This window comes from Dioscorea cayenensis, chromosome 19 (assembly GCF_009730915.1).
Source record: "Dioscorea cayenensis subsp. rotundata cultivar TDr96_F1 chromosome 19, TDr96_F1_v2_PseudoChromosome.rev07_lg8_w22 25.fasta, whole genome shotgun sequence".
NCBI classification, from domain to species: domain Eukaryota; kingdom Viridiplantae; phylum Streptophyta; class Magnoliopsida; order Dioscoreales; family Dioscoreaceae; genus Dioscorea; species Dioscorea cayenensis.
The window spans coordinates 3,445,078-3,472,041 of record NC_052489.1 but is presented as its reverse complement, the minus strand read 5'-3'; the positions used below and the strand labels follow the sequence as shown (position 1 = coordinate 3,472,041).

General features: G+C 34.1%; 3 protein-coding genes across 4 annotated transcripts; all 3 read left to right on the top strand.

The window, feature by feature from the left end:
- Positions 1-166: 166 nt before the first annotated feature.
- On the top strand, positions 167-4,701 carry LOC120283531 (ubiquitin-conjugating enzyme E2 variant 1D-like). Its single transcript, XM_039290229.1, has 5 exons — positions 167-380; positions 3,756-3,895; positions 4,000-4,125; positions 4,205-4,328; positions 4,426-4,701. Exons 1-5 carry the CDS (start codon positions 353-355, stop codon positions 4,482-4,484), a joined length of 477 nt encoding a protein of 158 aa, XP_039146163.1. The 5' UTR covers positions 167-352; the 3' UTR covers positions 4,485-4,701.
- A 682-nt stretch (positions 4,702-5,383) lies between these two features.
- Positions 5,384-16,335, top strand: LOC120250386 (chaperone protein DnaJ). Of its 2 annotated transcripts, none has more exons than XM_039259197.1 (11): positions 5,384-5,787; positions 6,253-6,321; positions 6,627-6,722; positions 6,913-7,034; positions 7,538-7,733; positions 8,191-8,366; positions 12,133-12,262; positions 12,774-12,934; positions 13,459-13,535; positions 13,629-13,719; positions 14,883-16,335. In XM_039259197.1, the coding sequence occupies exons 1-11, from the start codon at positions 5,485-5,487 to the stop codon at positions 15,097-15,099; spliced, it is 1,638 nt and encodes a 545-aa protein (XP_039115131.1). In that variant the 5' UTR covers positions 5,384-5,484; the 3' UTR covers positions 15,100-16,335. The 2 variants fall into 2 exon arrangements, with proteins under 2 accessions (XP_039115131.1, XP_039115132.1); XM_039259198.1 differs by having other exon boundaries at positions 5,710-5,787; positions 6,225-6,321.
- Positions 16,336-26,264: 9,929 nt separating this feature from the next.
- On the top strand, positions 26,265-26,964 carry LOC120283577. Its single transcript, XM_039290283.1, has 2 exons — positions 26,265-26,752; positions 26,832-26,964. Exons 1-2 carry the CDS (start codon positions 26,388-26,390, stop codon positions 26,902-26,904), a joined length of 438 nt encoding a protein of 145 aa, XP_039146217.1. The 5' UTR covers positions 26,265-26,387; the 3' UTR covers positions 26,905-26,964.

The following is a 26,964-nucleotide window of genomic DNA, read 5'->3' as shown; positions in this document are numbered from 1 at the left end:
TAAAAGCAAAATAAGGTCAGCGCTATTTTGAAATTTAAAGGAAAAAGGAGGGTGCAGCTGCAAAAGGTTTGCGCTTTTCTTTCCTTTTTTAAAAAAAAATGATGAAAAAGTTTTTAAAGAAACAAAAGAATAGAACACTTTTGGAGGGTGTAAATGCAAAGACCATATCCAAGAAGTGGTTCGCCTGCTCTTCTCTCTTCTTCTCCTCTTTTCCTTTTTTTCGAAGGAGAAACGGGGCAGTAGTTGCCTCTTCTCGCTGCGATCCTCTCCTTTTTGTGGAGAGAGAGAGACGAGAGAGAGAGAAGAAGGTGCGATCTGAGGGTCGATTGATCTTTTCCAACAGAGGAGAGTGATGAGCTCCGAGGACTCTCATGTGGTTGGTAAGCCCTTGTGATTTTTCTTGTGATTTTTCATTTTTTTTTTGTTGGAATTTCCATTTGCAGTGTTGTTGATCGGGCACTGGATCCTTTTCTTTTCTTTTCTTTTTGGGGGTTTTGAAGTCAATGAATTTAGTATGAGTAGATTACCTTTGATTGGGTTGCATTCACGTGCCCTAAAGGTTTTATTTTGATGAAAGTCAGTGAATTTTTGGTGATTTGGTCTTGATGATCTTGTTGGGTTTGAAAATGTTTAGTTCTTCATGCCTTGATCATTAGCTGTTTGGATATTTGATTCAAAGTTTCAAAATTTAAGATTTGCAAGGTTAGGCAAGCGCGTTCGGCTAATGAAAGAGTAAACGGCATTTTGTTGGCCGGCTATTTAATCAGGGCTTTGATTTTATTAGCTTAGGCATTAAGAGATGTTGGCGTGTGAATTTCAATGTCACAAATAAAATTATATTTTAATACGTTGTATGTTGCCTGAAAGAAATTGAAAGTTTGAATCTTTTCTATGTCTCTATATTATTTCATTCTGCGGGTTGATTTCAATATTTATTACACAAATGTAGATTTATTTACTTGTAGTCCTAGATTCAAAAGATAATTCATTTACATCTCTTTCTAGATACAGCAGCTCTCTAAATGCTGGTTAATATCCTTGAGACAAACACATCGATGCTAATTCTAAAAGATAGACAGAAAGATAGATTGTGGAAGTAGTATTCCAGTTTAGATATGTAAATTATTAAGCACATATAGCATACAGTTATGCTATATAACTAACAAGGGCACAAGTATGTCTTTGTGCAAGGATTGGATTCTTTCAATTTCTGAATTTCATTTATGATCTGCCAGTGTACGTAATACTAGCCTTTCCATTTCTTTATTTCCACATGAAGCCTAGGTTAGGTTGTTTGTTATGTGCTCCTAGTGCTTTTTTGTCGCATGCCTCTGGCAAATTATTTCCTTTGTGGCTTTTTCATTTGCATGCTAGTATTCTATCATTTAGCTACATGCTCATTCAGCAATGTTACAATACTTTACAGTGAAGTGACCACGACATCATGAGGGGTGGTAATCTTGAAATACCACCAAACTAGCATCTTAGTAATCTCACCTATGTTATGTAGGACAAAACCTTTCTTTGTATCTTAACTGTCCTTTTTTTTTGTCTATATATCAATAACTGTTTCTCTCGACTTCACTACTTTCATTTCCTACTTCATGTTCCCGTTGTTCCCCGCTCCTCGTTCTACCTTAACTACACCTCTTTCCATCTCATTCTCCCTTTGCTTTCTATCTTTGTACCCTTGTTTTCTCTCTCTACCTCATCAATTCTCCATTTCTTTATTTCATTTCTACTCCCCTTTTTCTCTATACATGATAACTCTTTCTTTTCCTTCGTCACTCATTTCTATCTCTATCATAATGTGATAACTTTCTCTTTGTAACTTACCCTCTTTCTTCCCCTGAGGGGGTGTTTATTTGTTTTGAAATGGTGTGAAGCAAAGAAATGCGTGAAAGTGATGTTTCCCTGAAGTGGTTGGAAGTAATATCACTTCTAGTAGTTCTAATGTGTTACTCACTTATTCCACTCCAATGAAAACATCCTGAAGTGGATTTATTTCAAAATCAAAGGAAGTGTTGAACTGAGGGAAGTATCACTTCCCCTACTTCAAGGCAAATAAATATCTGAATTAGAGGGAAGTCAGGTCACTTTAATGATTTCCCCACCACTTTGAACAAATATATGTCCTTTTACATGTTCTTACCACTTCATCACTTCCTTACACCACGAACTTTCTTTTTCTCTTTCTACCTAAAAAATTCTATGGGCTTCCTATCTCTGACTTCTCTATCTATTTATATCTATTTTACAGACACATCCATCTTGTCTGTTGGCAGTTTGATTTTAAAGAATTAGGTTACCACACACATTGTCCAGCTGTAAATGCGCCCTTTTTGGAAATTTGAATAGGCATTTTTTGGGCATGCTTAGACCTAGATTTTACATAAGTATCATTTTGTCTCATTTAATGCCCAGTCATATTCAAAAGTTGGATAATTGAGATACTTAGTCAGGAAGGAATTTCAAATTCCATCAAAATGTGTTAAATTTAGAGAAATCTTGTAGTGGGTGCCATTTTCAATGTAGTGAAATTTCAAAGTTAAAAAATAGTGAGAATAGTATTAATAAATTATAATCCAGGTTCAATATTGATCTTCATACTTAAATTGTCCATAAATCATATAGAATTATCTAAAACTATTATTATTTCCACTATTTGTTGAGAATATTATTGTTAGCCCATGATCTTTACCGGTGGTTTTTAGAATTCTTCTGTTTCTAGATGAAAATTAAACTTAAGTGTGTGGAAACTTAGTTTTAAATCAAGATGTTAGTGCATGATAGTCCTTCAAAGAAAGTATAGTTTCTATCAAACGCCAAACCAACGGAGGCTATTAGAATTTAGAACATGATCTACTTTTGAGAGTATGAATTATTTTACTGTATATGTCAAGGACATAAAGGGTTAAGAACATGATCTACATTTTAAAGTATGAATCATTTGATTGTATATGTCAAGGACAAAATTGGTTAAGGTCTTGGATTTTCTATGAGATTGATCCAGCTTGCACCTGCATGAGATCACTTAACTGAATTAGATACATTTGCAACTTGAGTCGACAACCGGTTAGGGCCCACTCATTGTTATGGTAGGCACACCTTCTACGTTCTCAACTAATACATGGGACAGGTCTATTACATGACAAATTTGATGATGACTAGTCATTGCATATCATTTTTTGTGTGAGCTAAGCATATATGTATTTATGTCCACCAATTGCATTTATTTTTCTTGCTGATGTGTAAATTTTCCATGTGGTATAATATTGCTTGTCACTTGCTGATGATATAATTCATTCAATGCTTTAATTACCGCCAAGCATTGTGGATGGGATGATGGACTGCAGATTTAGGTGAGATATGGCAGTCTGTTGATGCATATCTTTTACTGTGATGGGCATTAACGTGCACTGGATATCTTAAACATAAGATTATGTAATTTGATGAGGTAAACCTTGTCTATGTCATTTAAATGTTTAAGTTGCAATCTTACTGAATGATGTTCCTGTGTCCCAAGGGTAAGGTATAAGATACTGTACTTCTCCTGTATCAAGTCATAAGTGGAACAATAATCTCTGATATTAGTTTGAGAAATTGTTTTGTCTTACATCTATTAAGGTCTTTTAAGCAGCTCAACACCTTGCCCTAAGTTGTCCAGTGGCCTTTAGATCTTTTCTCGGTTCTATGTTTCAATAATTCTAGAGCAGACTTCTGAAGAATGACTTGGTTTTTTCCCCCTCTTGTAGTTCCAAGAAGTTTTAGATTGCTGGAAGAATTGGAGAGAGGGGAGAAGGGTATAGGTGATGGAACTGTCAGCTATGGTATGGATGATGCAGATGATATTTACATGCGTTCTTGGACTGGGACGATCATTGGTCCTCACAACGTATGTTTCTGATCCATTATTCTGTTTCTCTCCAATTTGTAAATGCTGCTTGTTTTATTTGAAATCCTCTTTAATGACCTTCCATTGTACTGCCTTACTTTCAGACCGTCCATGATGGACGAATTTATCAACTAAAACTATTCTGTGACAAAGATTACCCAGACAATCCACCAACCGTGCGGTTCCAGTCTCAGATAAACATGAACTGTGTAAATGAGGAAACCGGAATGGTACTCAACATACATTGAAACTCAAATTGTCTTCCTCCAATAAGAAACCAATCTCATGTTGTTTAAATTTGTTTATCAGGTTGAACCCAGTTTGTTTCCAATGCTAGCAAATTGGAAGAGAGAATACACCATGGAGGACATACTGACTAATTTGAAGAAAGAAATGTCGTCTCGTGAGAACCGAAGGCTGTGTCAGCCAACAGGCTAGTCTACTTTTTTTTTTTTTTTTAATTTCGTAGGGTTGAATCTCCGAAATCAGATTGATATATGGTTATTATTAATCACGGAAATGTTTAACAGGTAATGATGAGCAGAGAGTTGATCAGAAGGGTTTAATGTTCAGGTGCAACATCCTCTAGTGATTGAGTTAAATGCATCGGCAATGTGCATATATTAATTATCTCTATACAAAGATCTGGTACTGACATTGCTTATGTAACAAAAATGTTTGACATGTAAAACTGAAGATCATGTGGATTTTTCAAGTAGTTAATAGATTAATGTATGGGCTAATTATTTAGCTTGTAATTATCTGCCAATTGTGATTTAAATGTGTACCCTGTTTGGCACTTGTCACTCATTTTGTGTTAATCTCAGTGATAATTCACTCACTTAAAATTATTTAATGTGGTATAGCTATGGATTCTACTAGTAATCAAGGAGTCATTTTTGTTGAATATAAACCATTAATATATTATCTTAATGTTATGTAGCACAGAAGTATTGAGACTTTTTTAATTTTGTATTGATTTTTATTTTGTTTTTACTAATGTGCATTTGCATTAATTTAGTTTAAGGTCCATAAAATTGAAATATTTTGGTTTTTAATTTTTTTTTGTTTTTAAATCTTAAGGGACTGGTAGCTCATTAAAACTGAATAAATTGGAATTTTTGTTGGTTCAATTAATCCAGCTGAATCTTTTATTTATGTTTTTAATTTAAACAAGTTAAAACAAAGGTATTTTTGACTAATTTGGTCTCCTTTTCAATTAATATTTATGAAATCTGTTTGTCTAAATTTATTTGAATTTATAATTTCTAATATTAATTGTGATATTAATTATATTTATGGTAGTATGCTAAAACTATGACTTAACTATGTTTTCATTGTTTTGTTAAAATAAATCTCAATGTAAATTAAAAAAAAAATTAAGAAAATAAATTTAATTATTATTCTTCACCTAAATAAATTCTCTCTTTTTTTATTTTCATATATTCCCATAAATTAATCGGATCCGGGTCCAATCTCAGACCCGAATCCGCAAACATTTCCAGCTTCTCGAGCTCATCCCGAAGATCAAGAGTTCTCTTTCGTTCTCTATCGCCAGCCAAGCTCCGGCGACGAAGCTCTCTCCGCCGATGGTGGCTTTCCTTCGCGGAGCTCCGAGCTTCTCCAACGCCATCCCTTGCGATCCCCTGTTACGCCATTCGGGCTCTTCTCGGCCACTGTTGCTGGGTTCCCGGACCTCGAGGTTCTCTAATGGCGAGCTGCGGTTCATACCGAACCCTAGCTTTCCGTTGCTTCGCTTCATTAGGGATTCTCCTAAGCAACGGCAATGGGTGGTGAGAGCTAAGGTCAGGGACTACTACGAGACGCTGAATCTTGATAGGAACGCCACTCTTCAGGAGATCAAGAGTTCCTACCGGAATCTCGCACGCAAGGTTTCCTCTCAACGCAATCCATTTGAAATTCAGACTAATTTGTATCTTTTCGTTGTTATTATGTTTGGATTACTTGTTTTTGGGATGTTTTACTCGAAACTGTCGGAAATTTGGAATGCGAAAATGCTGTTGATTTATTGGCTGAATATTGGTATTTGGAATTAAAACAATATGGAGTTTCTAGTGTTGGTTCAAACAGTTTAATGCTAGTGTTGGTTAAGTGGATAAAAGTGTCTTCATGACTGTTTAGCATCTCTTTTGAGGCGAATCTTGAAAACTTGCAAACCTTCAGTGGTTTCTGATGTTCCAGATTACATTATGTTAAAGGATTCATTCTCATTTTGTTCTGAAATTACAAGTCTTCAAATCCTAAGATTTCTGAAATGGTTGTTTGTCAATTACTGCACCAATAACATCTTCATTGTACATTCTTCCAGATTTCATTTCTCCTTTATTGTACTGTAGTATCATCCAGATATGAGCAAAAGCCCAGGTTCAGAAGAAAAGTTTAAGGAGATTAGTGCTGCATATGAGGTATTCATCTTCTTCACTGTTCTCTTTCTTCAGTCTTATTAGTGTGTAATTATTTGCTCATCATTTTATTCTCTGGTAAAGTTCCAACATGTCTTAGATCAGTCTTATTTGTGTGCAGTTATTCTCTGGTAAAGTTCCAACATGTCTTAGATGTCACCTGTATAGAGGCTTATCATCACGCATTTGATTTGTTTAGTGACATTGTCAATAATGATTTTCTTTGTCTGCCTCTTCATTTCTTTTTATGTTTCTGTGTCTGGAATTGCATTTCTCTTTTTGCTATGTGGCACTTAACCCTTCTGTAGGTGCTATCAGATAATGAGAAAAGATCTTTGTATGATCGCTTTGGTGAGGCTGGTTTACAAGGAGAATATGGAGGAACCGGTTTTCATCCAGATGGGGTAAGAAATTTTAACACTTCTAAGTTTGGGATTTTTTTTTTGGGGTAATGATTAATGAGATGGTAGCTTCTTGTAGTTGTCATATTTATCTTTCTGATTTTGCAAACAAAAAGATGATTAAGTTAGTCATATGTTTATATTATTAACTACTGGCAGAAAGGAGCAAGCATTTTAATCCACAATTTTGCAGGTAGATCCTTTTGAAGTATTTAATTCTTTCTTTGGTGATTCGGATGAATTTTTTGGGGGTGAGGACCCTGGGTTATTCAAATTTGGTACAAGAATGAACCGCAGACAAGGGCTTGATATCCGGTAATTATTCCATTTCTTGAGTTGTTATTGAGCCACAAACTTATCGGTTGTTCTAGCTTTCTGTCTTTCAACCTTTCTAAAAGCCAAAATTAGTAACAAGGTTCACATTCTTCTGCCTGAGAATTTTCTGTCTTCACTGGCCTTTAATTGATCTTATTTTTATTTTTGTCAATAAAATTAGCTCCGATGCTCCATTAGCTCTGTAAATTATTTCACTTCATTCTGTATAATCATCTAGAGAAGTAGTTATTGGGCATATTGTCAACATGCCAACATGGAACTTCACAAGGCTTATAGTAATACAGCATAGAACCTAAAACAATTACTTATAACTATTGGTTTTTAATTTTTGATTGCCATTTCTTATTATATGTTAGAATATGGTTTTGAAATGCAATTTAGTTTTAAGCCGATAAATCATTCTTTTCATGTTGTTAAGTTTAATGCTTAATTATATTGGCAATGGTTTGTCATCTTTTTCTTACCTTCTTTCTTGCTTGCAGTTATGACCTGTATCTGAGCTTTGAAGAATCAGTCCATGGAGGAAGTCGGGAGATAGATTTTACTTGTTTTGAAACCTGTGATGGATGTGGTGGTAGTGGTGCAAAATCTAGCAGTTCCATTAAGCTATGTAGTGAATGTGGTGGTAAGGGTGGGGTGATGAAGACACAAAAAACACCATTTGGAATAGTTACTCAGGTAAGGTTGTTCTTTCTGTATTAGTGCTGGTGTTCCATAGTTTAACTTGGTGCTTGTCATTGTTGGTTAGGCTCTAATGTGACACACTTTTAAATCGAATACTGCATATCCTTGTTTTGTAATAAATGAATATCACCCTTCATTGTTGAACTGAAAGGTGTCCTATACAGAAAATGGGCTATGGGTGGTTATCCGATGGGGACCTTACTCATAGAATATAATATTTACATCATATATCAATTAGAAAATGTTAGAAACATCTCAATTTGTTGTATCATTTCATTATGCAGCTGATACCACTATATTTTGGTATTAGATAAAGGCAGTTCTTTGCCACGCAAGAGAGAGAGAGAGAAAGGAAAAAAAAATTATTGTAGCTGATACTAATAATATTTGTGACTTAATTTAGTACTTCCTTCACCTAGTCCACTGCATAGATGATTTTATCATGTTATAGGTATCTAGTTGCTCAAATTGTGGCGGTGATGGCAAGATAATCACTGAACATTGCAGAAAGTGTAGTGGTAAAGGCAGAATACAGGCAAAACGGAGTATTGTTGTTGATGTACCAGCTGGTGCTAATGATGGATTAACCATTCGGGTTCAAGGAGAAGGAGGCATTGATAAGATAAGGTAGGCATGTATAAACTTAAAATTGTGATGATCTTTTTATTCAAGGAGACATCTTCAAGGTGGATCTTGTCTTTGGCTTTGCTCAAAGTTCATTTTTTTCTGTACTTTGTTTTCTGCCATATAATCATGAATCATTTTTTTATTATTTTAAAAATCCACGTTGCAAGTTGATGTGGCATATTTTGGAAAGAACAAAAAATAAAAAATAATGAAAATTGTTATTATTTGCCACATGGCATATCATTGCTACATCATTGGTTCCAAAAAAATTTTAAAATTTTAAAATAATATTTTTTTAATCCGGGTGATTGTTGGTTTGCCATAGTAGGACAACAAAGCATGCCATGTGGACAATCACATATTTCAGGCTATGCCGTTGTCACTGATAAAAAGGAGCAAAATGTAAAGTACATGAATGGAAATGAATATTGGGGTAAAGTACGAGGTTCTAGAATAGTTTTAATCCTATATAATAGTATTAGTTACTATTTAAAATTTTGATATATAGTAGTGGTTTTTCTATATAATTAATTCCAAACATTTGAGGAATATTATTATAAAGTAGATATTATAAATTTTAAAGTATTTATATCACAAGAGAATACGGGCTTATAGGTTATTGAGTGTGAAGTAATTTGATATTTATCAATATGATTGGTATGCAAATTAATTAGATTCATGACAATTTGAAATTGCTTGTATGAATTGTAGTATCTTGGAAAAATTGTTGGATGTTAGGCTGAAAAAAAAAACTTGCTTAAGACTCTGTAGTGCTACAACTGCATGCTTATGGGCTTATAGGTTATTGAATGTGAAGTAGTTTGATATTTATCAATATGATTGTATGCAAATTAATTAGATTCATGACCATTTGAAATTGCTTGTATGAGTTGTAGTATCTTGGGAAAATTGTTGGATGCTAGGCTGAAAAAAAAAACTTGCGTAAGACTCTGTAGTGCTACAACTGCATGCTTGCTTCAGATTCAGTTTAGCACAGGAATTGCATGTGACGCCCTGATTTAATTTAACCCAAAAATCCTGCTATTAGTTATTACTTTATAATTGCTCAGAATTTATATGTAAAATTTTTTAGAGGTAGAGGATAAAAGTGGGTTAAATAAAACCCAAGGGGCTTTAGGAAATTAATAAAACAGTTTTAAGGGCCCAAAGATAGTTTTCAGGGAGTCAAATGTAAAATATTAGGATGTAGGGACTAAATAATAATTTAATGAAAAAGAAAAGTAGAGAGATGATGAGGTGGCGGGAAGGATAATAGAAAAGACAAAGGGATAAATGAAGAATAGTGGAAAGAGACTTAAAAGGAGGGATAGAATTTGTAGAGAAAAGAAAAAGAAGGAAAAGAGAGCTGGTAAGAAGGATATAATAGTCACTGAGTCAGAGCTTGTTAGAGCCGCCACCACCAGGTCGGAATTGGTTCAGGGCTATGACTTTGATATCACAGGTGATGGTAATTTTTAATTCATGGATAATTACAAGTGTGTATAGATATACATGAAGAGAGTGTCATGGATGAAATAACAATGCTCATGGTGTTTTAATAAATATGATGAGGGTTTGATGGTGATGCTAATAATATGTCTATAAGATGTCTGGTTTAATGCATGATGAGAGATGAAGATGATGAACAGGGTGCCGTAAACCCTCATCATCTTCACCATAGCACTATGAACGCCATCATTTCATCAACAATACTCTCTTCATGTATATCTCACACACATACACACTTCATTTCATCAACAGCACTCACTTCATGGATATCTCACACATACACACTTCATTTCATCAACAATACTTTCTTCATGTATATCATGCGCACACGCACAAACACATTTGCAAGTATCCATATAGATATATGGAATGCATCATGTATCTTAGATAACCCCAGTTGCAAGGCAAGCTGGTAAATGCCCAACTCTAGCTAATATCTAATATGGTATAAATATAATGTATCTTGGACTCAAATTCCCCCACTTGCCAAATCTTGAGATTCTTTTCCAATTAGACACTTTAAGGAATACAAAGTCTCCAACCTCAAACTCTGGGTTACAATGTCGATTATTTGCATAACTTTGCTATTTACATTGAGTTGTTCTCAAGCATTCCTTTACAACTTTGATTTTATTGGTCATTACCAGCAACAACTCTGGGCAAAGCAGTTTTCAATTTTCTTTCTCATTTATCATACCTCATACTAACACTAAGGGTTTTTGCATGTTTTGCCATGCATGACCTAGAATGGAGCCATTCCTATGCTCTCTTGATAATTGTTATTATAACAAATTCTATTAACCCCAGATGCTGGTCTCCATTACCCAAAAACTCCATTGCACAAGCTCTAAACATATTCTTAAGTGCGTATATGGTCCACTTTATTTGACCATCTATTTGTGGATGAAAATGTTATCCTAAAATTTAACCTAGTCCCTAAGACTTTATATAAACTCTACAAGAAGTGGGATGTGAATCTTATGTTACAATTAAATACAATAGATACAGGTATCCTATGAAGTCTAACTACCTCAGCAACATATTGCTTTGCCAACTAATCCTGCATAAGAGGTAATTTTAATTGGGAGAAAATGAGCTGATTTGGTCAATTTATCCACTATCACCCAAATAGAGTGATTTCCTCTGTGTATGCGCTAAACTTATAAAAAAACTATTAAGGTCTTTTCCCTTTTCCATCAAGGGATCTTTCAGGGTTGTAATAACGTTGCTAGCCTCTGATGCTTTGCATTTACTTTATTGGCAACTTAAGCAATTAGCTACAAATTATGCTATGTCCCTCTTCATTCTTTGTCACTAATAATTCTCCTTTACTGTTTTGGTACATCTTTCTTTGTGTTAGGATGCATAGAATAAGTTGAACGATAGGCTTTCTACATAAACTCCCTCCTGAGATTCCCACATTGGGAACGCAGAATCTAGTCCCTAACATCAAAATTCCTTACTTTGAAACATATAATTCACCTTGAGCTCCATCCTTCATCTTTTCTATGATTGTTCTCAACCTGCGATCTTGTCTTTGTGCATCCTTTATTTGATTTGGTAACAAGGTTGGATAACCTCCTTGGCTGGGTGCCACATCCATCATAGCAGCAGCTGTGGATGTGACAGCATGTGTTGGTTTGGCATTTATGATGCAACTGTGGAAACTTTAGTTCGTGTTAGGAGAAAAACTGGGTTTGCTTTAAAGATGAGACTATACTAGTATAAATTATATCAAGTCTTTCTAGGAATCTAGAGTGCTATGTGACTTTTCAGATATCCCTTTGCATTGAAGGGAATAATAGAGTCACTATTAAACAAAGGGAAATTTAATAGAGACACAATTAAGATAGTTTGGTCTTAGTCAACACTATAAGTAGGGCTCTATATGGGCTGATGTTGCCAGTTTTGAAAAGTTGGGGCTATGGGACGGGTTCAGAAGTACATATTTGGTTGTCAATTCATGTTAGGCCTGGCTCTGGCCTTTACTTGTATATTTAATCGGTTTCTTCAAGCAATTTTATTTATGCAAACAATATGGTTGAGCAACCTGCCAAAACGCTATATATTGAATTAGATTTTTGGATGAATTATTTAGATCATATCATCATTTGCTGCTCATATGAAAGGTACAATTTTGTGCATAATGTATACTTTCATGGTCAACCATGAATCACATTGATGCTTTCTTTAATTATTTGCACCTTTAAATAGTTCTGAGTGGAATATAATAATTGTTTGTTATTATGTTGTGCAGGGGCATAGTTGGTGATCTTTATTTGTCCATACATGTCAAGGAGAAACAAGGGTTTCGTAGGGAGGGTCTTAATCTTTATTCCGACATTGGCATTGATTATGCTCAGGCCATATTGGGTACAACGGTCAAGGTATACCTGCAATTTTCCCTTACCTGCATAGGGCATATGAGAATCACCTTGTTCCCAATCCACATGGTGCTTTTTCTTTATCTCTTTTCGTAGTTCACCATTCAGAATGACTTGTTGTGTTGTACCTAGTTGTTACTAGAGTGAAATTCTGACTGTACTGAATGTTCTATTCCAATATTATAATTTTCTGATGCCACTTTGCTGTTTGAGATGAAAGTAGAAGCAAAACAATACATCTAGAATCCTCTGATTTTCACTACGGTAGGACATACTATCATTACCACAACAACGTCTTTAACTGTAAAATCAATTCTGTTGTCTCATGCTGTTTCAAATATGTACACCTTCCTCCTGCCTACTTACCTTATTTTATTCTATCTTGTATAAAGTCCTACCCTGCAAACATATGACATGGCAGAATTATGGGGCACTTGAGATTGTGATAGTTCTTTATTATGAATTCTGTGTATGTGTAATTGGAGATGATCTAATATGCTGGCTACTTTATCAGGTGGAGACAATTGAAGGATACAAGGATCTTCAAATTCCTTGTGGAATACAACCTGGAGAGACCTTAAAGATGGCTAAACTGGGTGTTCCAAATATAAATAAACCTTCAGTTCGTGGTGACCATTATTTTATCGTGCGAGTTGAGATCCCAAAAGATATCAGGTCAGGAGTTTTAATAGATAATAGTACATAGATCTGTATAATATCATTTTAGTGTTCTTCACTTTTTTTTTTTATGTGGAGTATTGAATATCTTATTTCATCTTCTATTTTCCAGCTGCTGAAAGTTTTTTAGTTTGTTGATAATTTACTAGGTGATATTTATGAGAATTACTTGTGTTCACTAATTATAGCTAAAACTTTATCCAGGTTGCATGCCATATCATTTCAAGAACTCTTACGCCCCCTTGTGTGTTCATAATAAGCGCTTAGCTAAAACTTCAACATATGTGGCATGGATTTATCTTGTATATTTCGAGACTATGATGGGTGTGTAATAATAGACTGTTGGAATCATGTGATTCAAGTATCTTCTTATGTCTCTATAAACTTGAAATCATCATCGAAATTTAGAATTTGAATTAAGTAATAAAAATTTAGACTGGTGATCATAAATGGTGGTTCATGGAGTTGTATTGCTCATTCTTTTATCTATTTTTTTTTTTTTTTTTAAATCTTCCCTGCAGTGCTGAGGAGCGGTTGCTAGTGGAAAAGTTGGCATCACTAAGGGCTTCATTTAAGGATCATAGAATCCATTCAAAAGGTTACTGTTTCCTTTTTCCATTTTATTTCCTGTTGTCTATTACATTGCCATCTTATTCTATTAGTCTTTAATGTTTTGCTGCAATGCATTCAGATGACCAAAAGAAACAGAAGGGAAGCAAACAAATTAGTTTTCAGCAAAAAGATTCCAGACCTTTGTGGGGTGCTCTTAAGAAGCTGTTCGGGTATAATTATGTTTATCTATATATTTTATATTGAACCATCTGAACCAACGTCATTTTATTTTCTTCCTGTAATGCCTCACCTGCATGCAACAAAGTCTCTTTCCGTATTTACCGTTAACTTGCCAGATTTATTTGGGGATAACTTTATCTGCATTCTACTTATCCTTTTTCCACGGGCAATGATAGTGATATCTCATGTAACTACTCCCATAGAAAGACAACAGTGTAGTTGTGATATTGTACTAAAGAATATTGATGGGCTTGCTGGCTTTAATGGTCTATGTGGTGGATGAAAGAGCCTCATGCTTTAGTTGGATCATAGATGGTGATTGGAATACAGACCTGAGTACAAGTTGTAGCGATTGACTTGGGTGTATCCAATTCTGTGTTGATTGAGTTTCTAGGTCAAACTGCTTCTTTTAGGAGAGTATTCATAATGGATGACTTCCCTTATTTTCATCATGTATGACTTCTCTTATTTTCATCATGTTAACCAGCAGTTTACTTGTCCCAGTGGAACACCCAGTAGACATACATTACTGTTAGTGGGATTTAGTATTGCATTCTGTAGCAATAGGTGATAGTTTGCATGTATATCATTGTAGAAGTTGAGTTTGTTCTTGCACCACTGAGTTGTGGTATTGTGTACCGTAAGGCATGCAGATAAAAACCTTGCCAACTCATAAAGCACTATCATGTCAACAAATAAAAACTGAAGGTCTATCTTTAAGTTTTTAATAGACCTCATGTTGGGTAGTATTTTGGTCAGATCAGGCAACCTCTTTTGGTATAATCACCATTGAAAACCTGCAGGAGAATATGCACGCTATTTTTTAAGCATATTAAGGAAATCAATTTTCACTCAGGAAGACCTACTATTAATATGAGCAATTTACTACTGTTCACTACCACTGCATTTGTGGTAAGCAGTAGCAGTAGTTCAGTAATACTTTTGTTCCTGTAGTAGTGATTACTGAAGTCATGTAATGGTATAAAATGCAACAGTACCAGTTGAAGTGATAGTATAGCAATGCTAGAAGTCTAGAAGTAGCAATGGCTGCATTGAAGCAAAAGCAATATTTGTACCATAATATGAGCAACTTACATAACTTTGATTACAGTAATGTGAATATGTGAAATGCTTTCCTGCATTTTGTCTGCAGGGGAGGTCAAACTCGAGCAGGTTTCGCATCAATGAGTGTAGCACCTTTATCACCAGCATTTATTCCGGCTGCTGCCACCACCACCCATGTTGGACTGCATCCAGCAATCCTGATCTCCATTTGTGGTCTTCTTTTCACAGTGCTCGCCTCTTCTTTCATACGGCGAAAAATACATCGATTACCTCTGCAATGTCATCAGGTACATCCAACTCAATAGAATTCGGGAACAAGATTAAAGATGAACACCATTAATGGACCAGAGCATGGCCCTGCTGCATTTTTCTTCTGTGAGTTTTACCAGCTTTATTGGGCTGGAATTTTCTAACCCGGTTTTGTTCCAAATCATCAATCATTGGTGAACCTAAGCTTTCCTATTGGGGGAAAAGCTCATATGATAAACCAGAGAGTCTAAAAGTTAGCGTTATAAATTTTGAAGGAAAACATATATAAATATATATATATAAATATATATACATGTAAGTTTTACGTTAGGAAGCAGTACAAAGAGGGGCTGACATTACCATGTTATTCAAAAAGTCCAAACATTTCTTTTCACATCACTCATGTCGTCCTGCTAAATCATGCTGACCACCAATTTTGCCTTGTAAAGTGCAAACCAGGAATCAATGAAACCACACCAAAATTCACCCTCCCCATCCCTTTTGAAAAAGCTCCCTACTCAACACGTCTCTCTTGAAACAATAACAGTGTGACATGACACATGACACATGTCTCTCTTAAAACAATACACGTGTTACAACTAAACACATGTCAAACACTTAGCAACCATACATACTACATACTAAACCCTGCTTCTTCCGTAAGAGATCAATCACTCAAACAAACAAAGACGGTGCATAAAGGGAAAGAATGGGACTAGAATGGGTGGTCCTAAGCTACACAGCTGCTGCTGAAGCCACTCACTTTCCTACTCCTGCGAACAATCCCACTCCGACACCCAGTTCGGCGCAGCGCTGAAGCCACTAGTGGCACTGGTGCCCTTTAGTCTTTTTCTATTGCTAGACATCTACTGGAAATATGAGTCTCAGCCCTTGTGCAAGAACAACAAGGCCATCTTCTGCAACCCAACCGAGCTCATACGCTATCAAAAGTCTTTGGCAAAGGCTCAGCGTAACACTGTTCTCATTGCCGTTTCTGGGTTTGTTGTGCAACTTGAACATCTTGAGCAGCGTCTTCAGTAGCTCATGAACCATGACTGATTTACCATCTTTGTTTATTTGTTAGTAGTTTGTTTGTTACTCAACTTAACTTTACCTTGCTGTCCTTAGTAACGTCTTTTCCCCCTTTGATGTTATGTGATAGTTGAGAAGTTCGTCTGTGTGCATTGTATGTGCATGGTTCTGTCCCGGGATCTATTTGCAATTCAGTGTTTGTTAGTGGTCCTGTCACGCCCTTAACCCGGTTCATCAGGCTCGGTGTGTAAGGCCTCAAAACTGAGCTATTAAATTATAAGTTTATCTGAATAAAATTAAGTATATATGTTTCATAAATAATTATTTTATAAATAACTATTGTCAAAACAAAATATGAGGTCATATGTTTATCTTTGGTGATGTCGGTGATCCGAACCAAAATATTAGAGGTTATAAATTTATTCTCGATGACTCGAGCCAGAATTATCAGAAGCTGTTGTTATTCTTCACTGACAAAACGGTGGGAAACTATAGTTTCTACTGACAAAACGGTGGGAAACTATAGTTTCTATTTTACCGATATATGTTGACACGGTTAATGTTTAATTCTCAATGACAGGTTATTACAAAAGTTATTTGGGGATTACAAATTGTTATGTTAAAATACGTAATGTCTAAACATTTATCATAACAGAATATATAAATTTGATGATTCTGTTTTTAGATAATAATTCTAAAACTAAATACTTACATATGAATTTCAAAATAATAAATAAATAAGTAATTTAAAATATAATTTGAAATAATAAGCATTTTTTTCAAAAATGTTAGAAATTCAGAAAGACTAGAATTTTCAAGTATATACATATAATAAAATTTATATTGGGATATTTACTTGATTAACGACCAAATTTTGAAGTCTTTCACCAATCGAGTATTTCTTAGGAAGTTCTAATTTGGGAATAACCCATCTGAATTACAAGTAAACAAATTCTAAAATTCACATGAACGCAAAAACATATTAAAACACTAACAAAACTACCAAGATCGAGACTAATAACCAATTCTCCTACGAACTTTAAAATTGAAATCAGCAAAGCTTTGCAAATTCTAACCCAAATAAAAAATTTCAATCTTTTGAGAAAACTAGACATTTACATCTATAACATATCCAAATCTCACAATGATTTGAGATCTACAGAATTTAAACCTTCAGTTTTAAAAATCATAAATATGTAAACCAACAATTTCAGATATGTCCTTTTTAATAAAATATATCTAAGATATAACTTCAAATAATATTAAACTTTAGGAGCATATAATTAACTCAAAATTGAACAACTTCCTTATTAAACATGCTTGATCAACATCTAAGATCCTCAAATTCTCTAATCAAAATTCATGCTTCCTCATAAATGCCACAACAATCATGCCACAACAAACATGAGCCTTGATCAGCATCTAAGATCCTCAAATTAAATCAAATTAACATTCTCACCAAACTCTAACCCTAACTAATATCATGCCACAACAATCATAAGAAAGAGTATCAAAAAAATAAATCAGAATATTACCTCAATAATAATATTGAAACAAAAATCATGACGACGAGACCCTCTCCCATCCTCGTCGCTAACACAACTACAAATAGAGAGAGAAAGAGATGAGGCAAGGTCTCACTCTTTTTTCCCTAAACGGCGATCTAAAATCGAAGGAGGTGAAAAAGACGGCTAGGTTTTAAAACTAAAAACCAAAATCAAGATTAAAAGTAAAAGCAACGGCTAGGATTTAATTAAGGGGTGGGGCTCACAAGTCCTAACACATATACATGTTAGTGGTCCTAACATATATACATGTGTTGGTTTCATTTGTTCTGATATTCTGATATGTGCGGGATCTACTTTCACTGTTGTTTTTGGTGAAATTTGTGCATGCGTCTTTCTTTCTCAATGATCTACTTGTGATTACGGATGTGTGTTACAGTGTTTTGTTATGGTATTTAGGGGCCGTTTGGATTGTGGAATAGGAACGAGAAGAGGGGGAATGAAAAGAAGGGAGGAATGGGAATAAGAATAGATGTAATACCCTGAACCTTTGGATACCTGTTGGAAAATATATTCAGGGTATTACTACAGTTACAGTAAGAATTTTTCTACAGAGTAACCTTGTGGAGAAACCCCAAGTGGAAATAACAAGGACCTAAGTGTAAAAGTTTATAAAAAGATTTTTGGGTTAAAGAGTAATAGAAAAAGGATTGATATAAAATGTTTACGGCATCCAAGAAGCGAAAGGTAAGATGGAAGGGATCTTTTTGAAATGTTGTACTTATAATCGAAGGACCATTGGATAATTTAAAAAGGATCTTTTGAGAATACTATTTTGTAATTCAGGGACCATTCATGAGTTTTTCAGGGACTGTTTTGTAAGTAATTATGTTTTGAGGGACTAAATGTAAATTTCGGCTGAAAGTTAAATTTGGAGAAAAATCTAGATTAAGGTGTTAATTAAATTGGTGATGATTTGGTTTGGTTTGTAAGCAATTACTGTAGCACCGAGATTAGGGTTTGGTTTGGTTAATTAAATTGGTGATGATGATGATTAAGGTGTTAATGATGATGGTTAGATTGAAATGGGTTGAGTTAGCCAAGTTGATTTGGTTGGATCAAACCAAGTTGGAATTGAATTGGTTGAATTGAATTGATTTGGTTGAGTTGGAGCTTGATCAAATCAAGTTGAGATGGTTTTGGGTTTGGTTCAGTGATTTGGGCTAGGGGTTTTGGGCTGAACCAAGTTGGTTCAATGGATTTTTTTGAATAAGAATTGGGTTGGTTCAAGCTGGTTCAGTGAAATTGAGTTTGGTTCAGTGCAATTAAAGCTTGGTTCGAGTGGAATTAAGGTTTGTTCGATTGATTCAGCGAGTGTTTACCCTAAATTGAGTTGGTTTAAGTGCAATTGAAAGCCAGTTGGATAATGCAGGTCGGGGTTTTAACCGATTGGAGTGAGTGGGCGATAGAGAGTCTATTGTTGTTTATTGTATTTTTATTTTTGGGTTTAAATGTGTTATTTATTTTTATTATATTATTCTTGTTAGGTGTTGTTCAGTCTTGGGAGGGAGTTCCAGGTCTAGCAAGGAACCCAAGGACACCAGGTGAGTTGGTAGTGGCTATTATTTTAAATAATTGTTTAATTATTATTATTTTGAAATAATTATTTAATGGCTAGTATATTGAAAATAAATGTTTAAGTATTTCATTTTATCATGTTTGATTGCGTATAATGTTGAAGTATACTTAAACTTATTTGTCGTTGATGTTCATGACAATCGTATTGATACATCAGCTTTGTATAATTATACATATTTATGAATAGTATAAATACATGTATATGTGATTTAATTATTCGGTTCATGAATTTATTTTTGGATGGTTATATATGCTTTGATTTGGAATGATTTGTGAAATCATGTGCGTGTATTAAAATGTTTTACCGACAATATTTGTGGGGATCGGTTTTCATTCCCTGGCATAGGAATGGTATTTTTATGTTGGACTTTCTTGGTATTATGCATGTATCGTCTTGTGAATGTCCCGGATAAGGACCATGTGATATGATTTATACGATTTTGTATTGTTCTTTGCATCTACATGTTGGTTTTGGATGGTGACGGGCTAAGGCCCGACTACTGCGATAGTGGGTTCCCACGGGCCGACCTTTAGAGGTGGCGTGGTGGACACAGGGTGTTGATTTGTCCGGATCGGTGGGAGCGTAGAGCCACGATTGGATGATACATCGGGATCCCGGAGTCACCACACGGGGACCCGGTGGGCCAACGTCAAGGTTATGAAGACCTTGGCGGCTCCCAGACCTAGTCGCGACGGCAGCTAAGTCGGGGAGAGTTTTTCGAGCTATGGATTTGAGAATGGTTTTATATTATCGATTATTTTTGACATTGATTTATTATGAATTTATGTTTCAAAAAGTTCTTTAAAAAAATGTATTTTTGCTAGAATTCTAGTATTTTTGGAAAAAGTTGGAAAAATTATTTAAGCGAGTTGGTATTTATATACTTTATATACACTATATTTAAGTATTTGGAATTATTAAGCCACTACTGAGCCAACTGAATGTCTTTGTAGCTGCGGGAGGCGAGGAACCTAGATTACCCGATCGGGTTTAGAGCGAGTCGAGGGTTCGATCCGAGGCTGCAGTGGGTCCCTCATTTCTTTCTTTCTTGTTATTGGTGTCATGACCTTGTAGCGGTTGTACCGCAAATTAAGTAATTATATTTATTGTATTTATGTATTTGAACCCATGCACGGTGAAAAAAATTGTAAATTGTGATTTGTAGAGTCCGATTTTGTTTAAAAAGCAGGTGTCGGGTTTCAGGTTAAAAGGGAATTTTAACTGATGGGTGCCACATTTACCTCGGTAGAAGGGGTGGGTGTGACAATAGAGGGAAAGAGGAGGATAATGAAGAAGGTGTTTGGATAGAAGGAATGAGAGTTAGGAATAGAAAAAAAGTAAGAGAGAGATAGGATGAAAATTACATTAATACCCTTTTGTGTAAATAAATCATTTGTATAAAATAATGAATTATGTTTAATAATAAATATTTAACATTATTTATTATTAAATATTTATAATATAATTATTTATTTTAATTTATTATTATTAAATATTTAAACTTAATATAATTAATTTACATATTTAATTAATTATTTTAATTGTAATAATTAAAATAATAATAGTTAAAAATAATAATGATGTTTAAATTTTTGTATTATGTTAATTAATATGTAAATATTATTTATAATTAATTATTTAAAGTAATATTTTTTATTAACATATAATTAATTAACAAAAATAAAAAAAATTTACTTATAAAATAATTTAAATATCATTATTTTTAATTATTATTTATTTGAAATTAATATAATTAATTATATTAATTTAAAATATTAATTAAATATAAAGAGAGGGGTAATATGGGTATTACACCCTATTACCCCTCTCATGAATCCCATTACCCCCAATTTTGGGGGTAATGGGACTCCCCTTGATGGGATGGTCCAACCATCTCATCAAAGCAATGGGACTCCCATTACCTCAACCCAAACATGGGAGTGAGATGCATGGATGCTTGTGATTCCCACTCCCAAGGATCCAATCCAGGATCCAAACACTCCCTTAGTTGGAACGAAACCATCACGAAACCGTCTTATCTTACCATTTTTCTTTAAAAAAAATTAAAAATTAAGATGTTGTGAGTATATAATGTTAAAGACAATATTAAAAATACTACAATAGTTATTGACAAATATGATTTTAATTTTAAATATTTAAATGGATTAATATGATTTAAATTAAGGTATGATCTTTTTCATAAAAGTTATTTAATTAAAACACATCCAAACACCCGTTCACAAAATCCCTGCGTACCAAACAAAGAAATTATCACATTACTTGCAAAGTTGCATGCCCCTTTAAAATAAAAAATTGCTTCTGTACTTATATAACAGTGATATTTATTTATAAACCTCAAAAAATTAATTTTTAGTTTTTACACACCAAAACAAAAATTAAAGTAAAAAAATTTCTTAAGTATTTATTGCCTTGTTATTAATTTTGAAATAAAAAAAAGTAATTATGAAAAACAGAAAATTATATATTTTTTATTTTGATTGTCCTTACAAAAAAGCGAATAAAAGTTTTATTAATAAGAGTATATTAAAAAAAAGAATTTATGAAGTTATATTCACAAGTATTTTATTGTACAAGGGTATGTAAGTAATTTTTTTAATACAAAAAAAAAGTCTCACTCAAAATAATTTTTTTTTGTTTACTTTTTTATAAAATCCATTAATTCCAAATTTTTATCACCAGTAAAGCATTGTATATAAATATATTCTTTTTTTTATTTCTAAAGGATTTTCTAAAAAAGCATGTGTTCATATAAATCTTTCAATTTTTTTTAATTGCTTCCAACAGGACAGGACAATGGCCTCCAAAATAAAATCCATAATTAACAAAAAAAAAAAAAAATTGAACTGATCAAATTGGAACAAAAATGGCAAGTTCTTTTTTGCTATGATGGCATCATTCAAAATTCTGTACTATTAATTACTATCTAACATTATTTATTTCTCATATATATATATATAAATTAAATGAACGTAGACGGCCGTTAAGGGTTACACATTGTAAGAATAGTCATGAAATACATTAAACGTATGATGACAGGACTGTATCAATACTGACATTAAGTATTGACTATAACTCTTGTATTAAAAATAAGTGAAAATTGCTTGCCTGCCCCTGCAAAACTATAAAATTGTTTAAATACCCCTATAAAAATACTATTTACTTGCATACCCCCATAAAATTAATTTTTTTACTTGCATATCCCTGCCGTTAGTTACCGTTAGCCACTGTTAAGATTTATGGAATTAACCATAGTTCCCACTTAACCCAACTTAATAAAATTATGTAATTACCCTTAACTCTTTCTTTCCCATTTCTTCCAAACAAGAACCCTTAACTCTTTCTTTCTCATTTCTTCCAAACAAGAACCCTTCCATCGTTGCTCGCTCGTTAATGGCGGTCTGAGGGCTTCTCCATCCTTTCTTCCTCTTTTCTATGACCTTTTATTCTTGGTCAATAGGGGTTCTAAAGTTGCAAGACGACCAGGTTGGGATGAGCATTTTGTTGTTTTTATATTATTTTGGAATTATTTTCCCATGATTTAGTGTGTTGGAATTTGTTATTTGTGAACCAATTCGTTGAGTCTTTTGCCAGATCCGCTTTATTTTTCCTTTTCTTTTTTGAAGATTTATTGCTTTTGTTGAGTGATTGATAATTAGCTCCATGGTTTAGTATTCAAAGAGATGGTCACCTGTGTTTTTGGTTAATGAGTTCCATTTCATTTTCCATCTTGAATACCTTGACATTTTGCAGTCAGACTATTACTTTTGAAGAGATTTATTTATGATTATGGGAACTCTTTCTTGTCGATGCCAAAGTGCGGAGAGTGGTGATAATTAGTTTGAGCTTTGGATTGATCTTATTTAATTAATTTCTCATATTTTGCTTAACTTGCCTTTGTTGCAGGTATTTCTAGAAGCTTTGTTGGGAAATATAGTGTTTATTGTTGTTCTGCTTCTTGGGACAAAATTTTTTGACAATTGTTCCCTTCCTACAACTAGGTAACTGCTGCACTTTGATTATATATATATATATATATATTCTTTTTATTGTTTTAAGAGACTCTTTAGTGGATAAAACCTTTCTCTAAATTTATATTGCATAATATTTAGCTTATGTTATATGTATCTTGTGGTAAAATAACATAATTTAAAGTAATGAAGTAGAAGAATATAAAAAGCACCTGTAAAACAAAAGTTGCTATCTTCTGGCTCCTAGTGGCACATTGGTAATGTCCTCTTTGGTAGGTGGTTATTTTTATATAATGGTTGCCATTCTAGTAAACAAATGAATGATCTTTAGCCAAATAAACAAACAATAGATGCCTTCATTCAAGGACTCCATATAGAAGCAAACTGGACCATCACAAGACTTCTTCTATTGAAAAGCATTTCCGTCCCAGCATCTTTGGATTAATATAAATTAGTATATCAATAAAACTCATGCTTAACAAATCCAAAAGAGTTCACATAAAAAATTAGACTTTTTATTCCAAGTTCAGATGTGTCTCAGATATTTTGTTTTTGGTTGTCACAAGCACAAGCACAACACTACACATGCAACTTTGAATTGAAGTTTGACTGTGAAAATGACTAGCATTTCCTTGGATTCAGCAAAACTTGACCAACATATAATAGGCACACCTCCACAAATACTTTCTAAAGTTGATTCAAAAACTGCATGAATGAAAAGTTAATAAAATTCTATGAGAAGTTAATAAATTATGAGCAACACTTAAGAACCATGAGAAGTTAATAAAATTCTATAATGTTTCAAGTTTTGATTCTTTCTATGTGTCTTTGTTAATACTTGACTATATAGAAATGCCTTCATGCTTCACTAATTCAAAAGCCATGTTTGTGTTGTTGAACATGGTAATGTTTTTGTTATCTTGGTGATGTTTTTAATCCAAATTAAGTTTCTTTAATTTTGGGTTTGCAACTGTTTGAAGATTGTATATCCTTTCATGCACACTTTAGTTAGAAAGTGTTGCCAACTGTACTCAATTTTCTTGCTTTTTAGCATGGTCATAGAATTTCATCCTAATGGTATATGTTGATTATTGACAGATCATTTCATACAATGGAAAGTTCTTCTACATTAAGACTCAATTTAAATATGGTGGATATTTCAAGAACCATGGGGATGCTAAAAGAAAATATTGTTTGGGAAGGCAGAAGACAATGGTGATAGATATAGATTTCTACAACTTGAAGACACTAGAAGAAGATTTATCACATTTTTTTTCTTGGGATATCAACCAAATTCCAAAGTATTGGTGCATCATAAGAGGTGTGGAGCCAAGGGAGTTTGTTGAAATCATCACTGATTCAGATCTTCTACATGCATTAGATATGTGGAAAGAAGATAAAACATGTGAGATTTATGTGGTGTTAGATGATGTTACACCTATTGCAGTACAAGGGGGGTTGGAAAAAGCAAATGAGGGAACAAGATATGGCCTACGAAAGCAAAGTTACCAAGTGCATCAAATAGAAGGAAGCTCATGTGATCCAATTGAAACTGAACCAAGAATCATAAATGAAATGCAACAGGCAGATGAAGATGAATCAAATGAGGACTATGTAGGCAATGATGAGGATAGTGTCTCTACAGGAGTTGATGAAGATATGGAGGTTGAAAGTGAAAAAAGTTATCATTCTCTCTATAATAGCAGTGACTCCGATGATGACAAACATGTTGATGCCTTTGAAGGTGAGATTTATGAAGTTGATGAAGAAAATCCCATTATAAAAGTTGGAAGAAAGTTTGAAGATGTCTATCATTATAGAAGATGTTTACAACATTTTGCTATATTGAAAGAGTTCTCAATAACTTATATTAAAAGTGACCAAAGAAGAGTAACAGCAAGATGTGCTTCTGAAGATTGCTCATGGAGAGTTCATGCATCTAGACTACCGGAAGAAGATGTATTTCAAATCAAGACAATGCAAGGAGAACATTCATGTAGTTCAGTGAACAAAAGTGGGAACAAAATGGCTACCAAAAATTGGGTTGCAGATAGAGTTATTGAGTGGCTTAGAAATGAGGGTGAAGTGGCACCATCTGAATTAAGAAGAAGACTAGTGGAAAAATATCACGTGGCCTTGCCTTACCATAGAGTGTGGAGGGGAAAGGAGATTGCAATGTCTATTATTCATGGTTGTTGGGACAACTCTTATTCGAAGATGATGGCATTCAAAGAAGAGTTGGTTAGAAGAAACCATGGCACTGTGGTGAAAATTGATAGGATTGAACAACATGATTGATGGCATTTTAGAAGAATATTTATTAGCATTGGTGCTTGCAGTGTAGGCTTCTTGACTGGGTGTAGGCCTTTCTTGGGCCTAGATGGATGTCATCTAAAAGGCAAGTACAAAGGCGTCATGCTAGCTGCAACCTCAATTGATGGTGCTAACAGATTATTTCCAGTAGCCTATGGGATTGTAGAGTCAGAAAATATTGAATCATGGACATGGTTTCTCAGTGCATTATATGAAGCAATTGGAATGCCTAATGGATTGGTTTTGGCTTCAGACAGGCAGAAAGGGTTAGAGGAAGCAATTTCTAAGATATATCCTCTTGCTGAACACAGGACATGTGTGAGACATTTATACAAGAACTTCAAGAAGAAGTTTGCTGGGAATATATTGCAGAAGATTGTTTGGTCAGCTGCAAATGCATTTACTACAACAAGCTACATTTCTTCTCTAGAAAGTTTGAAAACAATAAATATGAGGGCATATGAATGGTTCTTAGACTTGGAGAAAAGGCGTGAAATTTGGAGTAGATCTCAATTTGGGACTATTGCCAAGTGTCATTACATCACAAACAATATCTCTGAAAGCTTCAATGCATGGGTTGCGGATCCAAGACACGAGCCGGTGTTGGATTTACTTGATCATTGTCGGACAAAAAATAATGGAGATGATGGATAAAAAGAAGGACTTTGGCGACTAGATGGAAAGGGAAAGTTGTTCCATTTGTAGTAAAAAAATATCGAGAATCAAGTATGTGTTTAACTGAATATCATGTTAGAAGAAGCACTGACTATAAGGCAGAAGTATCATATAAAGACAAGAGATGTGAAGTGGTACTCAATGAGAGAAAATGCACATGCAGAAGATGGCAAGTATCAGGTATACCATGTATGAATGCCCTTGCTTTTATCCATTCCATTAGAGGAGCAAAGTGGGAAGATTATGTTGATGATTATTTCTCAGTAGACAAATATAAAGCAACCTATCAAATGGAGGTTGCACCTATGCCTGATATGAATGAATGGGTCATTACTGGTGATGGTGAGTCTTTACTACCACCTATCTCAAGGAGGCCAGCTGGTAGGCCTAGGAAAAATAGGATCAAAGGTTTTGATGAGGTCAAGAAAGGTAGGCACAAATGCAAAATGTGTGGATCATTTGGTCATCATGCAAAAAAATGTAAAGAGCCAGAGAAAGAAAGTGATCCTTCAATGCAATCTATGGCTTCATCATCTAATGTTCAACAAGCCTACAGGTAAGCAATGAATATTTAGTTAGGGGCTTCAATACATTCATGTCATACTCATTTTTAACAAAAGAAATATTTTATTTAGGGGAAGATCAAGATCAAGGGAAGGATACAATGTTTATGTGCCACCAACAGTAAAAAAAAAGTGGGAGGCCTAAGAAAATTAGAAGGGAGAATCAAAACCAATGAGTTGGATGCTCCACAATTGATACTTAAAC

Coding starts and splice junctions, on each gene's coding strand:
- LOC120283531 (XM_039290229.1), top strand. CDS start 353: ATGAGCTCCGAGGACTCTCATGTGGTTG. Junction 3,896..3,999: donor CGATCATTGGTCCTCACAAC/GTATGTTTCTGA, acceptor CCTTACTTTCAG/ACCGTCCATGATGGACGAAT. Junction 4,329..4,425: donor AAGGCTGTGTCAGCCAACAG/GCTAGTCTACTT, acceptor AATGTTTAACAG/GTAATGATGAGCAGAGAGTT.
- LOC120250386 (XM_039259197.1), top strand. CDS start 5,485: ATGGTGGCTTTCCTTCGCGGAGCTCCGAGCTTCTCCAACGCCATCCCT. Junction 7,734..8,190: donor CATTTGGAATAGTTACTCAG/GTAAGGTTGTTC, acceptor ATCATGTTATAG/GTATCTAGTTGCTCAAATTG. Junction 12,935..13,458: donor GAGATCCCAAAAGATATCAG/GTCAGGAGTTTT, acceptor TCTTCCCTGCAG/TGCTGAGGAGCGGTTGCTAG.
- LOC120283577 (XM_039290283.1), top strand. CDS start 26,388: ATGAATGCCCTTGCTTTTATCCATTCCATTAGAGGAGCAAAGTGGGAA. Junction 26,753..26,831: donor AATGTTCAACAAGCCTACAG/GTAAGCAATGAA, acceptor TATTTTATTTAG/GGGAAGATCAAGATCAAGGG.